The sequence below is a fragment of the Heterodontus francisci genome, chromosome 22 (assembly GCF_036365525.1).
Source record: "Heterodontus francisci isolate sHetFra1 chromosome 22, sHetFra1.hap1, whole genome shotgun sequence".
NCBI classification, from domain to species: domain Eukaryota; kingdom Metazoa; phylum Chordata; class Chondrichthyes; order Heterodontiformes; family Heterodontidae; genus Heterodontus; species Heterodontus francisci.
In genome coordinates, this window is record NC_090392.1 from 40,643,984 (window position 1) to 40,660,143 (window position 16,160).

Consider the following 16,160-nt stretch of genomic DNA (forward strand, 5'->3'; position numbering starts at 1 on the left):
TCCCTCAGTACTGACCTTCCACCAGTGCAGCGCGCCCTCAGTACTGACCCTCCACCAGTGCAGCACTCCCTCAGTACTGACCCTCCACCAGTGCAGCACTCCCTCAGTACTGACCCTCCACCAGCGCAGTGTTCCCTCAGTACTGACCTTCCACTAGTGCAGCGTGCCCTCAGTACTGACCCTCCACCAGTGCAGCACTCCCTCAGTACTGACCCTCCACCAGTGCAGCACTCCCTCAGTACTGACCCTCCACCAGTGCAGCGTGTCCTCAGTATTGAACCTCCACCAGTGCAGCACTCCATCAGTACTGACGCTCCACCAGCGCAGCACACCCTCAGTACTGACCCTCCACCATTGCAGTGCTCCCTCAGTACTGACCCTCCACCAGTGCAGCACTCCCTCAGTACTGACCCTCCACCAGTGCAGCGCTCCCTCAGTACTGACCCTCCACCAGTGCAGTGCTCCCTGAGTACTGACTCTCCACCAGTGCAGCACTCCCTCAGTACTGACCTTCCACCATTGCAGTGCTCCCTCAGTACTGACCCTCCACCAGTGCAGCACTCCATCAGTACTGACCTTCCACCAGTGTAGCGCTCCCTCAGTACTGACCTTCCACCAGTGCAGCGCTCCCTCTGTACTGACCGTCTACCAGTGCAGTGTTCCCTCAGTACTAACCTTCCACCAGTGCAGTGTTCCCTCAGTACTGACCCTCCACCAGTGCAGCACTCCCTCAGTACTGGCCCTCCACCAGTGCAGTGTTTCCTCAGTACTGATCCTCCACCAGTGCAGCGCTACCTCAGTACTGACCTTCCACCAGTGCAGCGCTCCCTCAGTACTGACCCTCCACCAGTGCAGCGCTCCCTCAGTACTGACCCTCCACCAGTGCAGCGCTCCCTCAGTACTGACCCTCCACCAGTGCAGCACTCCCTCAGTACTGACCTTCCACCATTGCAGTGCTCCCTCAGTACTGACCCTCCACCAGTGCAGCACTCCATCAGTACTGACCTTCCACCAGTGCAGCGCTCCCTCAGTACTGACCTTCCACCAGTGCAGCGCTCCCTCTGTACTGACCTTCCACCAGTGCAGTGTTCCCTCAGTACTGACCTTCCACCAGTGCAGTGTTCCCTCAGTACTGACCCTCCACCAGTTCAGCACTCCCTCAGTACTGGCCCTCCACCAGTGCAGTGTTTCCTCAGTACTGATCCTCCACCAGTGCAGCGCTACCTCAGTACTGACCTTCCACCAGTGCAGCGTTCCCTCAGTACTGACCCTCCCCCAGTGCAGTGCTCCCTCTGTACTGACTCTCCACCAGTGCAGCACTCCCTCAGTACTGACCCTCCACCAGTGCAGCGTGCCCTCAGTATTGACCCTCCACCAGTGCAGCACACCCTCAGTACTGACCCTCCACCACTGCAGTGCTCCCTCAGTACTGACCCTCCACCAGTGCAGCACTCCCTCAGTACTGACTCTCCACCAGTGCAGCACTCCCTCAGTACTGACCTTCCACCAGTGCAGCGCTCCATCAGTACTGACCCTCCACCAGCACAGCACACCCTCAGTACTGACCCTCCACCATTGCAGTGCTCCCTCAGTACTGACCCTCCACCAGTGCAGCACTCCCTCAGTACTGACTCTCCACCAGTGCAGCACTCCCTCAGTACTGACCTTCCACCAGTGCAGCGCTCCATCAGTACTGACCTTCCACCAGTGCAGCGCTCCCTCAGTACTGACCTTCCACCAGTGCAGCGCTCCCTCAGTACTAACCTTCCACCAGTGCAGTGTTCCCTCAGTACTGACCTTCCACCAGCGCAGTGTTCCCTCAGTACTGACCCTCCACCAGTGCAGCACTCCCTCAGTACTGGCCCTCCACCAGTGCAGTGTTTCCTCAGTACTGACCCTCCACCAGTGCAGCGCTCCCTTAGTACTGACCTTCCACCAGTGCAGCGCTCCCTCAGTACTGACCCTCCACCAGTGCAGCGCTCCCTCAGTACCGACCCTCCACCAGTGCAATGCTCCCTCTGTACTGACTCTCCACCAGTGCAGCACTCCCTCAGTACTGACATTCCACCAGTGCAGCGCTCCTTCAGTACTGACCTTCCACCAGTGCAGCGCTCCCTCAGTACTGACCCTCCACCAGTGCAGCGCTCCCTCAGTACCGACCCTCCACCAGTGCAATGCTCCCTCTGTACTGACTCTCCACCAGTGCAGCACTCCCTCAGTACTGACGTTCCACCAGTGCAGCGCTCCTTCAGTACTGACCTTCCACCAGTGCAGTGTTCCCTCAGTACTGACCTTCCACCAGTGCAGTGTTCCCTCAGTACTGACCCTCCACCAGTGCAGCGCTCCCTCAGTACTGACCTTCCAATAGTGCAGCGCTCCCTCAGTACTGACCTCCCACCAGTGCAGTGTTCACTCAGTACTGACCTTCCACCAGTGCAGTGTTCCCTCAGCACTGACCCTCCACCAGTGCAGCACTCCCTCAGTACTGACTGTCCACCAGTGCAGTGTTCCCTCAGCACTGACCCTCCACCAGTGCAGCACTCCCTCAGTTCTGCCCTGGGAGTGTCAGGACACTTTCTGCTCAAGTCTCAGGAGTGGGTCACAGCCTTCTGATTTAGAGGCAAGTGTGCTACCCACTAAGCCATGGCTGACACCTAATTCCTGTGTTCCCCTGGTGGCCCAGTGATAATGGCACCACTTGACACTGCTTCCAGCTGTAATGAGTTCCCAAAGAGTGAAGCAGAGAGCACCGAGTAGCTGGTACTTACTGTGATATGATTGGCTGGGTTGGACTCTCTAACAGGATGGCTAGGGATGAGAAAGAACAAAGTCATTCAATCTTATTAGAAAAAAACATTCTGATGAAAGGTCATTGACCTGAACCATTAACCCTGTCCCTCTCTCCACAGATGCTGCCAGACCTGCTGCCTATTTCCAGCATTTTCTATTTTTATTTCAGATTTCCAGCAACTGCAGTATTTGGCTTCTGTTGTTGTAGAGAAAAAAAAAGTTTTTCTGCCTGATTTAGGAATTCCTAACTTCCCCACAGTTTTGGGAAAAGTCTTGAATTGAGGAAATCCAAGTGTTGGGGGCAGGAGACGTGCCGAATGCAAGCCTCCATCCCACTTGTTTTGCTTGTCAACAGATTCAGTTGAAACATCCCAGCATGGGTCATGTTCGGGGATAAGCACCAACATGATGCACCACGGACATTTGACAAAATTATTGGCTCAGCTATGGACCTGGGAGCGATTAATCTGTATATAAAGTATATAGACAACAAAATGCCATTGAAGCACAGTCCAATTTAAAACACAATTCTCCCTGTAAATAAATTGCTAAGCATGCATATATCGATGGAGAGCAGCACAACCGTATTAGCTATCTAGCAAACAAAATAGCATGCAACGCCAACGCGAATTACTTTTGCAATTACTTTTGCTGCTAGGTTATTTTAAAACACAAAGTTAAAGGCTTGAAGCAGGGGTGCCCAAATTTTCACGTGGTGGAGGGGGGTGGGGGGCACCACATTACAATTTTTGTCTTACATAGGGGGCTGGTGAGACAATTTCAGAAAGGTAAAGGCATTAGAAATGTAACTTACTATTAATCAAGACAACAAAGGTGCATTTTTGTGAAGAAGCTTTAAATGAAAAGACTAATTTATTGATTTACTTTCTGGTCACTATGTTGGACACTGATTTAGTGATACACCTGGCATTGTTTTGGTTGCACAAGTAATCAATGTTTGCCTGCACACTTGCTGTAGCAATGTGGATTACCCTGGTTAGATGTCCATTGTCAGGAATGATCTTGATTGCTCTCTATTGTGCTTCTTTCTCTCTGTCTCTCTCTCTGAGTCGCTCTCTCCCTCCTCCCTCTCTGTGGCATCCCCCTCGCTCTCTGAACCCCCTCTCTCTCCCCCTCGCCTCTCACTCGCTCCCCTCTCCCTCACTCCCCTCTCTCTTGCTCCCCTCTCTCTCTCTCTCTCTCCCTTCTCTCTCTGCCCCCTCTCTCTCTCCCTTCCTCTCTCTCTCCAGCCCTCCCTCTCTCTCCATCCCTCCCTCTCTCTGTCCCTGTCTCTCTGAAAGTTGCAGAGGGCAGGAACTCTCAGCTTTGTGATTGGTCTGTTTCTGAAAAAATTGCAGCTGTCAGTTTCAGTTTCACAGCTGACAGGTGCTCGGGGCGGAAACAGTGGCTTCCAATTCAGACAAGCTCGGGGTTTTCTGGCAGGCTTTTAAAAAAAAATTGGAACCCACCGGAAAACCCTGAACTTGTCCAAATTGGAAGCCACTGTTCCCGCTCCGAGCATCTGTCAGCTGTGAAACTGAAACTGACAGCTGCAATTTTTTTAAAAGCAGACTGGTTGAAAGTAGAAGTCAATGGGAAATTTCTCATGTCTGAAAATAGCAGTCATGCACCTCAAAATTTCTACCATGGACATGTTGCCGACCCTGGTCACATTCAGGGGCATAATATCAGTGATCAATCTCTCACATTACACAGTTGTGGGGGATAATTACTGTAAGAAAAGGCTATCTAATAACCTTATAAAATCTTAAGAAAATTAATTAAATATTATAGAAATAGCTCTCTCTTATTCAAAAAGATTCTACAGCAATCTGCCAGCTGACAGTCACAGGAAAGTGCAGGCCTGTTATCTCTGCCACATGAGATGACTCTAGCACAGGCTCTGAAACAAAACATTTCTAAAGCTGATAAGATGAAGCCTCATACCCGCTCTCGATAGTGTCTGTCAGAAATTTACTAATAGTACTTAGCAAGCGATAAGCCACAAGATGACTTTGGGGGCAGAGTGATGGGTATAGGAGGAGTTTACTTTTAGCTCCCATCCCTCAGTGATTGGGCAATTGGAATTGAACAAGCGATTGACATGGGACCACCCACCAGCCCCTAAAAATAAAATATATCAACAGGTGCTGGGGAGGGAAATCTTCAGTCTTCTTCAGACAGAAGGAGAGCTTCCCAAAGTGGAGTCTTTGGTTAGCTCAAGAAGGCTGAAGATCCTGAGGACTGCAGAGACCACCAACACCTTGCCTGCCTTGCCCATCAGGGAGGCTGCCACCATCATTCGGCCCCACTGTACAATCTGGGATCAGTAAACCATTCAACCTGTTACGGTCTTATGCCTTTTCTGTCTATTTAGCTTATGCAAAATCATATTTAAATTGCTGTTTCTTAATAAACTCCTTTAAAGCCACCTATGATTTCGACCCCCTTTTTGGGTAATCTGTGACTCCTGAACCAAATGTTACAGTGATGCCAGAAGTGGGAGTCACAGCGGTCCGAATCATTGGCTTGAATTTGTGAGAAGCAATGGTTTTAGTTAAGACTTTGTTAAGGGACAGTTCCTAAACAAAACCTGAAGTACAATGATATTGGCATTATCACAGGCTGATAGATCGTCTGTCAGAGAAGACAGGCACACCTGGGGCAAAAGATATCCTGAGAATCTTGGAGGAGTGCGTTGTGGATTACAAGGGCATTCTCGGTAGGCTCTCAGAGGATGTTCAGAAACGCTAACTTAGGTTAAAAAAGCGCCTCACGGTTAAATAGAGAAAAACAAAACGAAGAGAGCAAATGGATAAGTTACAAAAAGAAAGCAAAAGTTGGCAGGAGAGCATTGTGCAGGATGAAAATCAGCAATGGACACAGGAAGCACATGACACAGCATGTTATATTAGGGAAAAAAAACTAGAACAAATACTGGAACTAAATATTGAACTCCAAGCAGAAAGTACCAGACTAATTGCAGAGATAGAAGATGCAAGGGGGGCTTTGAGGGAATTAGTTTGTCGCCCTGAAGCAGACCATGCCCTGTGATTAGCTAAAATCCATCAGCTTCAGGCACAAATTGGCCAATAGGGGGCAGTGGTGGCCAAAACCAGAGCAGGTGACCCTGGCTTTTGTTGGGACGATGCAGTTGAGAACGTGACCCCCTCTGCTCCGCCTCTCCCATGCGATGAGGGAATAGCAGTGTGTGTGTGTGGTTACCCGAGGCAGGCCCACAGGTCAGGCCAGGGTGAGAGATGGTGAAGAACAATTCACATCCACTAAGGTCAGGGAAAAGGTCTGCACCATGACCACGAAAAGGCCCCTTTCTTTCGGTGAGGTTAAGGCTCTGAAAGAGGAGTTGTGGGGGTGGGGGGTGGGGGGGATGGTGACAGTGGATATGAACACTGACCCCCCTCTTCCTCACACCCATATGGGAAATTTAAAAATCTCACACCCGGTGTTGAAGAAGAACAACCTTAAACAGGTCCTCCTAACTGCAAGCTCCCTAGAATTAAGACGAGAAATGGACTGAGACATTTTGACCAAAGGCTCATTCGAGGAGATAGACGATGACATAAGGAGGGCCCATGGGGAAGAGAATATTGACTTTCATTAGATTCTAGTTAACTTCAAACAGATCCCCACCGAAAGCCCAAGCATGTTCACAGAGATTGCTCCATGATTGCTACTGGCGTGCGAGAGGTGATAGAGCTCACCATTTTGACTCCCTGAGCTTCAAAAGCCTCTTTCTGAATGGCCACCAGCCATTAGTCCATCGTGAATTGGGCATTTATAGCACTAAGACAACGACCTGGGATGAGCTGGCAAGATGGATACAGAACTGGCTCGGTCATAGAAGACAGTGGGTAGCAGTGGATGGGTGTTTTTCTGAATGGAGGGATATGACTAGTGGTGTTCCGCAGGGATCAGTGCTGGTACCTTTGCTGTTTGTAGTATATATAAATGATTTGGAGGAAAATATAGCTGGTCTCTGATTAGTAAGTTTGCGGACGACACAAAGGTTGGTGGAGTTGCAGATAGTGATGAGGATTGTCAGAGGATACAGCAGGATATAGATCGGTTGGAGACTTGGGCGGAGAAATGGCAAATGGAGTTTAATCCGGATAAATGTGAGGTAATGCATTTTGGCAGAACCCTTAGGAGTATTGAGAGGCAGAGAGATCTGGGCGTACAGGTCCACAGGTCACTGAAAGTGGCAACGCAGGTGGATGAGGTAGTCAAGAAGGCATAAGTCATGCTTGCCTTCATCGGTCGGGGCATAGAGTATAAAAATTGGCAAGTCATGCTGCAGCTGTACAGAACCTTAGTTCGGCCACACTTGGAATATTGAGTGTAATTCTGGTCGCCACACTACCAGAAGGACGTGGAGGCTTTGGAGAGGGTACAGAAGAGGTTTACCAGGATGTTGCCTGGTCTGGAGGGCATTAGCTATGAGGAGAGGTTGGATAAACTCGGATTGTTTTCACTGGAACGACAGAAGTGGAGGGGCGACATGATAGAGGTTTACAAAGTTATGAGTGGCATGGACAGAGTGGATAGTCAGAAGCTTTTTCCCAGGGTGGAAGAGTCAGTTACTAGGGGACATAGGTTTAAGGTGAGAGGGGCAAAGTTTAGAGGGGATGTGCGAGGCAAGTTCTTTACACAGAGGGTGGTGAGTGCCTGGAACTTTCTGCTGGGGGAGGTGGTGGAAGCAGGTACGATAGCGACATTTAAGAGGCATCTTGACAAATACATGAATAGGATGGGAATAGAGGGATACGGACCCCGGAAGTGCAGAAGGTTTTAGTGTAGACAGGCATCAAGATCGGTGCAGGCTTGGAGGACCAAATGGCCTGTTCCTGTGCTGTACTGTTCTTTGTTCTTTGTTCTTTGAGTTGCTCCCCCATTCCCGTACGATCTGGGAACAAATCTGAACCATCCAGGAATTCGGTGCCGGGAAGGGGCATCCCAGTGCTCTGTTTTAATTGTAACCGTCTGGGCCACTATGCCTGTGACCTGCAGCAAGTGTCACATTGTGGAGGCTGACAGTAACAGTGAGCCCTGCCTTCCCCCTTCTTGTGTATAGCTGAGACCCGACCCTCTCGAGCAGCAGCTGAAGAGAATAGAGGCTGCAATAGAAGCCATGCAAATTAGTAACAGAGCTCGGCCGGTTACTGTGGTGCATTAGGTTTCAGGGCAAATATCTGTAGACCTCCTGTGAGGCAGGAGGCCTCCCATGGAGAGGTGGTTTCCCTTCTCCAATTCAATGGTAGTGGGAGACCAGTAATTGATTTCTATTGTTGCTAGAATTTCAGATGCTAGGTTGAGCTTGGTTTGCAGAGATTTCGGAGTCATCGTAAATCTAACAGTAACTCATTTATTATATTTACATGGACGATATACACTTTCCATAAACCTGTCTAACTTCTAGTACTCACGATGTTTCTTGCTTCTCCCAATCCTATTACACATGTGACCTCTTGCATCATCATCAACTCACTGCCCCAAATATTAACCCTTTCAGACCCTTATATTACTGTAGTCTGCACTATTGATACGAGAGGCCGTGTATTCACAACCAATAAACATGATTGCAGAAGCATCACTGGACCAAAGGAAGTTAACGGACTGGTACACTCCCCCGCGAAGCAGTCCTCTTACCCAACTGACAGCGTACTGTATATCGGAGCTGCCTTTGAGCCACTGATAAAGTCGGGTGTGGTTCGCAAACAGCAAAAATTGAAACATCGGTTGAGGAAGAAGATAATAAGTTTGGAAACAATTGGAGTTTAATCTAAAATGCTGTCTTCCCAGGAGAAAATGTTTTCCTTTGAAGTTCATAATGTTACTACTGATTTTTGTTGTTTTCACCCCTAAGAATAAAAAAAACTTGTACAAACTTGTAAAAAGATACCAAGACTTGGGAAAATAATTTAAAGTGGTGTTTGGTTTACCTTCGATTGGGAAAAAAGAGTTCCGTAAAGTGATGCAATTGCATGCATTTGAGAATGCTATAGAGTGATACAGCACTGAAACAGGCTCTTCAGCCCACTGAGTCTGTGCTGACCAACAACCACCCATTTATACTAATCCTACATTAGTCCCATATTCCTACCACATCCCCACCATTCTCCTACCTACACTAGGTGCAATTTACAATGGCCAACTTACCTATCAACCTACAGGTCTTTGGCTGTGGGAGGAAACCAGAGCACCCAGCGAAAACCCACACGGTCACAGGGAGAACTTTCAAACTCTGCACAGGCAGTACCCAGAACTGAACCCAGGTCACTGGAGCTGTGAGGCTGCAGTGCTAACTACTGCGCCACTGTGCTGCCCAATGCTTGCTCCACCATTTTGCAAACAAGCAGAGAAGTTAACCCTTTTTTAATTCTCCATACAATTTTTGTATCATTAAGTGTAAATTTATATATTAGGCATTATTAAGTTTGAAGTTTCTATATTAACGGATACGATTGGACAAATTAAACCACTGAGCTCTGGGCAAAGCCACAATGGATTAATTGTTTTTTTTTAACAGTTGGCAATGGATTCCAGGGCAACATGAGTGCTGATACTGCAGCAAGAAATTCAGCAGTTTAAAAAAAAAAGGAATTTAAGAACCTATCTGCAGACATCAAATGTCACAGCCTGGTGATGATTTGGACTAAAGGCTTTGCCTTTCAAAGACTTGGCCTTAATCCAGTCAGGCTATCTTCTGAGGGCCTGAGAAGAAGTGATAAGAAGTTATCTCTAAACTGGTTGCAAACACTTCTGTTTTTAATGAAAAACACCAAGCCTGGGCGTAATTATTTCTGAGATTTGAATAGATAAAATAAATTGATGAGTTGCCATTTCATGCACACAAAGGGAATTTTACCTGACATTTAAGGGGAAAATCAAATTTTCATTTAACAATAAAAAGTTGATGGAAAAGCAGTCTAGGTGGCTCCCGAGTATCAAAAGAAAAAAAAAACAGGAGGTTTCTTTTGTGGAGAAACAAATAGAACATTGACAAAATCTGTCAGTCCAACAACACTGCTATTTGAATTTGGGATAATTTTAAAATGATAAAAAGTCAGGCAAGATAAGGGCTCATGGAGTAGGAGGTAATATAGTAGCATGGATAGAGGATTGGTTAACAGACAGGAAGCAAAGAGTGGGCATGTATGGGGTATTTTCAAGTTGACAGGCAGTAAATTGTGGAGTGTCGCAAGGATCAGTGCTGGGACCTCAGCTATTTACTATCTATACCAATGACTTCGATGAAGAGACAGATAGTAATGTGTCTAAGTTTGCTGATGATACAAAACTAGGTGGAAAGGTAAGTAGTTGGGAGGACACAGAGAGGCTGAAAAGAGACATAGACAGGTTAAGTGAGTGGGCAGTAAATGGCAAATGGTGTATAATGTAACTTTGGTCGTAAGAAGAGAAAAGTAGAATATTTTTTAAAAGGTGTGAAACTTGTAAGTGTTGCTGTTCAAAGAAATGTGGGTGTGCTCGTACAAGGAACACAAAAAGTTAGCATGCAGGTACAGCAAGCAGTTAGGAAGGTAAATGGCATATCAGCCTTTATTGCAAAGGTTTGGAATACAGGAATAAAGAAACCTTGCTATAATTGTACAATGTTTTGGTGAGACCACACCTGGAGTACTGTGTGCAGTTTTGGTCTCCAGATTTAAGAAAGGATATACTTGCACTGGAGGCAGTACAGCGAAGATTTACTAAATTGGCTCCTGGGATAAGTGGATTGTCCTGTGATGAGAGGCTGAGTAAATTGGGTCGATATTCTCTGGAGTTTAGAAGAATGAGAGGTGATCTCATTGAAACATACAAGATTCTGAAGGGGCTGGATAGGGCAGACACTGAGAGATTGTTTTTGCTGGTAGAGGAATTTAAAACACAGGGCACAGTCTTAGGATGAGGGGCTGATCATTCAGGACTGAGATGAGGAGAAATTACTTCACTTAAAGGGTTGTGTATCTTTGGAATTCTCTACCCCAGAGGGTTGTGGATGATCCATTGTTGAATACATTTAAGGCTGGGATAGATAGATTTTTGGTCTCTCAAGGAATCAAGGGATATAGCAAGTGGATAGGAAAGTGGAATTGAAGCCTAAGATCAGCCACGATCATATCGAATGGCAGAGCTGGCTCGATTGGCCACATGGTCTACTCCTACTCCTATTTCTTGTCTTCTTGTGAACTGGATACTCGTCAGTTGGATACCGATGAAGGTTTGGATCTTCGGTTAGAATTCTTGGATGAGATTTACAAGAAAGATGATCTAGTAAATGGTCAGACTTTGAAAGATTTTGGAAAACAGATGTTATTCAATGGACAAATATATCATGGGCTTTAATAGACTGGATAGAAGATTGAAAAAATTCAATTTAGAGACCCCTGGTTCATTGCTAGCATTTAAAATGCTATATTTTGCTAGAATGTCTCATATGGACAGGGCCCCTGGTTCTAACTGGGGTTTGGTTCTTGGAAAAAGACTTCTTGTTGAATCAGATGCATGATGCCTTCAAAATTTCTGGGGAAACAGTCATTTCCTGCAGCTTTAGTGGAACAAATGGGACATTCTGTGGTGTGACAAAGAATGGAAGGTTCAATGATTGCTGCATTTCAAAGTGATCCAGATACTGGACACAGGCATCAGTGCAATGGCAAAGTTAAAGGAAGGAGGAATGAGGATGAAAGCACCTTTAGTAGGTCTGACTATTACAGCTGAAAACAGAATTGGAACAGCAATAATAGGTGAATAAATCCCAGGAGTGCCCAAGGAATAGTTAATAGGAGCTTCAGGTGTGATCTGAAGTATTATTATGCAATGAACTGTCCAAAGCAGAGAGGCAGGGTCCTCGAAATGACACATGATACAGAGAATTCTGAGGCAGAAGAGGGAGATAATGATGAATCTGAATGAATTGTACTAAGCACAAATAGTTTTAGTCTTGTAATGAATGCGTTAGTTGTGGATTCATTCAGCTGTGCTGCTTTATGATAATGCTTGCACGTTGACAGCAGGTGAAGCAGATTGGTTAAAATGTTATCTGGGTTTACTCAGTAGTGAGGATCGGCACAAGGTTAAGGAGTATAAAAGTACTATTTGCTTTAGGTTTGGTGATGAAATCACTGAAGAGCGTTGTAATTCCATGCAAAATAATTAGAGTAAGCCACTTTATCAGTACTGATGTAGTCTCTCGTGAGATACCTTTACCGTTGAGTAAACCTTCTATGAGAAAGGCACAGATGAAATTTGATACAGAGCATGATACAGCAATTGTTTTTGGAAAGTCAGTGGATTTGCCGTTTACCCAGTCAGCATTTATCCCCTTTTATCCCCTCAACAAAACCTGATATTTCTAATCAGAGTGTTAATGGCATTAGGTGATAAGAATCAGAGAGGGAAAAAAGCAAAATGTCTTAAAGTTACAGACAATTTGCTCACCCTTCTTGTCAGAGATTAAAAACCCTGCTAAAGGATGCAGGTGTGATTGATGAAGAGTATACAAGGATAATAGAAGAGATAAGTAAAAAGTGTGAAATCTGTAAAAGGTATTGGAGGACACCATCACATCCTATTGTCAGCCTTCCATTGGCAAGTGACTTTAACGAGGTAGTTGCCATGGATTTGAAGGTATGGGACAAAGACAGAAATATTTTCATTTTGCATTTTATAGACCTGGCAACCAGATTTAGTCTTTCTACAATAATACATAGCAATGACAAAAGGATGATTATAGATGATATCATTGGAGGAATGGATAGGGAGCGGACTTGGGACACCAGCTAAGTTTCTGACTGATAATGGAGGGAAATTTGCCAATGACAAGTTCAGAGATATGTGTGAAAACATGAACATTATGGTTATGAATACTGCAGCTGAAAGTCCTTTCAGCAATGGGTTCTGTGAAATGAATCATGCCGAGATTGATGAAATTGCTGCATAGAGTCTTAGCTGACCAACCAAACTGCAAGTTGACAACTGCCCTGGTATGGGCGGTTCACGCAAAGAATTCACTTCAGATGGTGCGGGGGTATAGTCCCTAACAATTGATCTATGGGCGGAATCCCAAATTGCCTTCTGTGTGACAGTCCTCCTGCTTCAGAAAGTACTACAATTAGTTCCATTTTTTCTGCACATTTGAATGCTTTACATGCAGGGAGATGGGCTTTCTTCAAGGCTAAGGTCTCTGAGAAAGTTTGGAGAGCTCTGAGGCCTCGTATAAGGCAGAATTTAATTCAGGAGATTTGGTGTATTATAAAAGTGAGGGTCAATGGAAAGGCCTAAGGTAATAGATCATGATGTAAAAGCAGAAGTTATCAAACATGGAAATGAAACTTTTAAGGTTCATTCCTCATGATTAATTGGGATTAATTACAAAATCTCAGAATCTGAGCAGCTGATTACAGGAAATGAGGCACCTTGTACCTCAAATGCTCATATGTTTTGTGATGAAGATCCAGAGGAACAGAATGCAGTAGATCAAGGGTTGGATAATGGTAATGTGAGTGATCATGACACGCAGGGCAGAGCCATCACCCAAGGTCAAGTGCCCCGAGTGAGTACTCAGGTGGGTCTAGTGAGTGGAGGGATGTGACAATTGTGGAACATGCTGGAAAATCTATTGGCAAGTTTAAATTTTGATTGAATGTTCAGGATGAAAAAAGCACGGACCATGGATTGGCAGAATGGGGTGAAAGAGTGGAGAGTAAGAAGGCGCAGTGCAAGATCTAATAGTGGGTCTGGAAGTGACTCCTGTGTAAGGAAGTGATCACGTACTGGAGAAAGAGTCTCCGATAGTACGAAAGGGAGATCTTACAGTAGTAGTCCCAAAAGACATCAAAGTGCTAGTAGAAGTTATAGTTTGAACATATTGCACAATGAAATGAAGGCTGAAGAACATTCACGCAATAGAGATAGAAGCAAAAGTCCTCATGACCGTGAAGTTTTGGTGGCTGCCAATAAACTTGAGGATAAACTGATAAGAGAGGCAAAACAAAAGGAGTTAGAGAGTTGGAGAGAGTTTGAAATTCTGAGGTACAGATAAGGAAGGGACAGCCAGCCTTGTCACATAAATGGACTTGTACTGAAAAGGTCCTTGCAGATGGGACTTGTAAGGCTAAAGCGAGGCTAGTTGCGAGGGGTTTGAAGAGAGATTAGGTGATACCGATGTTAGAGTGGATTCTCCCACAGCTGGAAAAGTAATCTTGAAAATCTTTTTAGCTATTTTGACCACATATTCATGGGAGTGTAGATCAATCAACATAAAAACCACCTTTCTGCAAGGTGATACTTTTCTCAGAGAGAAGTGTTTCTGAAACCGCCCAAAAAGGCAGCCGATGAAGAAGGAAAACGATGGAAACTAAACAAATGTGTCTATGGCCTTAATGATCCTTCTCGGTGAGATCTGTTTTGCTGAAAGTTTTTTGTGTTCAACTAAAAGCAGATCCTGCAATGTTTTATTGGTATCATAAAGGAAAACATTCAGGCATCTTCATGATGCACGTTGATGATTTCTTATGGGATGGTATTGCAGAATTTGAGAAATGTGTTATTAATAAGATTAAATTAGAATTTAAGATTGGGAGTCAGGCTTACATGGGAACATCGGAAATAGGAGCAGGAGTAGGCCATTCAGCCCCTCAAGCCTGCTCCACCATTCAACTAGATCATGCTGATCTTCTAGCTCAATGCCATTTTCTCACTCTATCCCGATATCCCTTGATATCTTTAATACCTATCTTCTGGGGCTTTTAAATATATTGGTTTAGATATTAAGCAGAGTAGATCTGGAATAACTTTAAATCAACAATCCTATTTAGAGAGTGTTATTCCCATTCTGGTTAATCATACTAGGTCATCGCAGAAAGATTTTAATATATCTAAAGACTAGATAGAGCAATTGTGAAGCTTGATTAGTCAATTAAAATGGTTGTCTGCTCAGACTAGACCCGATGTTAGTTTTGAGTTAAGTACTACGATGAAATACCCAAAAGTTGAGGGCAAATAAAACATTAAAAAAATTAAATCTGGGAAAGTGTGTACTTAAGCTCCCATCCTTAGGTGACCCAAATAAAATGAAACCAGTCATTTTTACTGATGCTTCACATGCTAATCTTGCCGGTGGGTATTCAAGTGCTGCTGGTTTCATAATATTTTTGATGGGTGTAAATAGGAAATGTTGTCCTATAGTTTGGGAAGCTTGGAAAATAAAGAGTTGTTAAAAGTACTTTAAATGCAGAAACACTGGCTCTTGCAGAGGCAGTGGATGTGGGGCTCTATCTGTCAAGTATTTTAGGTGAGATTCTGTACACGAGGCATACTGAAGATAAGATACCCGTTCAACATGATGTAGATAATTGTTCCTTGTGGGATAATGCACACTCTATAAAAAGTGTGAACGAGAAAAGGTTACGATTAGACCTTGGTGGCTTGAAACAAATGCTGGAGAGAAAGGAAATCTCCAAAATTAAATCGGTACATGCAAGTCATCAACCTCAGCCTTCTCTGTTCCAACGAGACCAACCCCAGCCTATCCAATCTTTCCTCATAGCTGCATTTTTCCAGTCCTGGCAACATCCTAGTAAATCTCCTCTGTACCCGCTCTAGTGCAATTACATCCTTTCTGTAATGAGGTGACCAGAACTGCACACAGTACTCAAGTTGTGGCCTAACCAATGAGTTCCAGCATAACTTTCCTGCTCTTATATTCTATACTTTGGCTAATAAATGAAAGGATTCCATATGCCTTCTTAACCACCTTATCAACCTGTCCTGCTACCTTCAGGGATCTGTGGACATTCACTCCAAGGTCCCTCACTTCCTCTCAGTATTTTCCCATTAATCGTGTATTCCTTTGCCTTGTTTGACCTCCCCAAATGCATCACCTCACACTTCTCCAGGTTGACTTCCATTTGCTGCTTTTCTGCCCATCTGACCAGACTATCAATATCTTCTTGCAGCCTACAGCTATCCTCCTCACTATCTTTGTGTCATCTGCTAACTTCTTGATCATGCCCTGCACATTTATGTCCAAATCGTTAATATATACCACAAAAAACAGGGGACCCAGTACTGAGCCCTGCAGAATGCCACTGCAAACAGCCCTCCAGTCACGAAAACACCCGTCAACAATTACCCTTTGTTTCCTGCCACTGAGCCAATTTTGTATCCACCTTGCTGCATTTCCCTGGATCCCATGGGATTTTATTTTTTTAACCAGTTTGCCATGTGGGACCTTGTCAAAAGCCTTGCTAAAAATCCATGTAGACCACATCAACTACACTACCCTCATCTATCTTCCTTGTTATTTTTTCAAAAAATTTGATCAAGTTGATCAGACCAAGATCTTC

The 16,160-nt window shown here is 45.0% G+C and overlaps 1 protein-coding gene across 2 annotated transcripts in view; it reads right to left on the bottom strand.

Annotated features, from left to right (window-relative positions):
- tespa1 (thymocyte expressed, positive selection associated 1) overlaps nt 1-16,160 on the bottom strand; it is an 86,338-nt gene that overhangs the window by 21,594 nt on the left and 48,584 nt on the right. For both annotated transcript variants that reach the window (XM_068053744.1, XM_068053743.1), the window contains exon 6: nt 2,769-2,808. In XM_068053744.1, the coding sequence (XP_067909845.1) occupies nt 2,769-2,808 (40 nt within the window). The remainder of the gene's footprint in view (nt 1-2,768; nt 2,809-16,160) is intronic.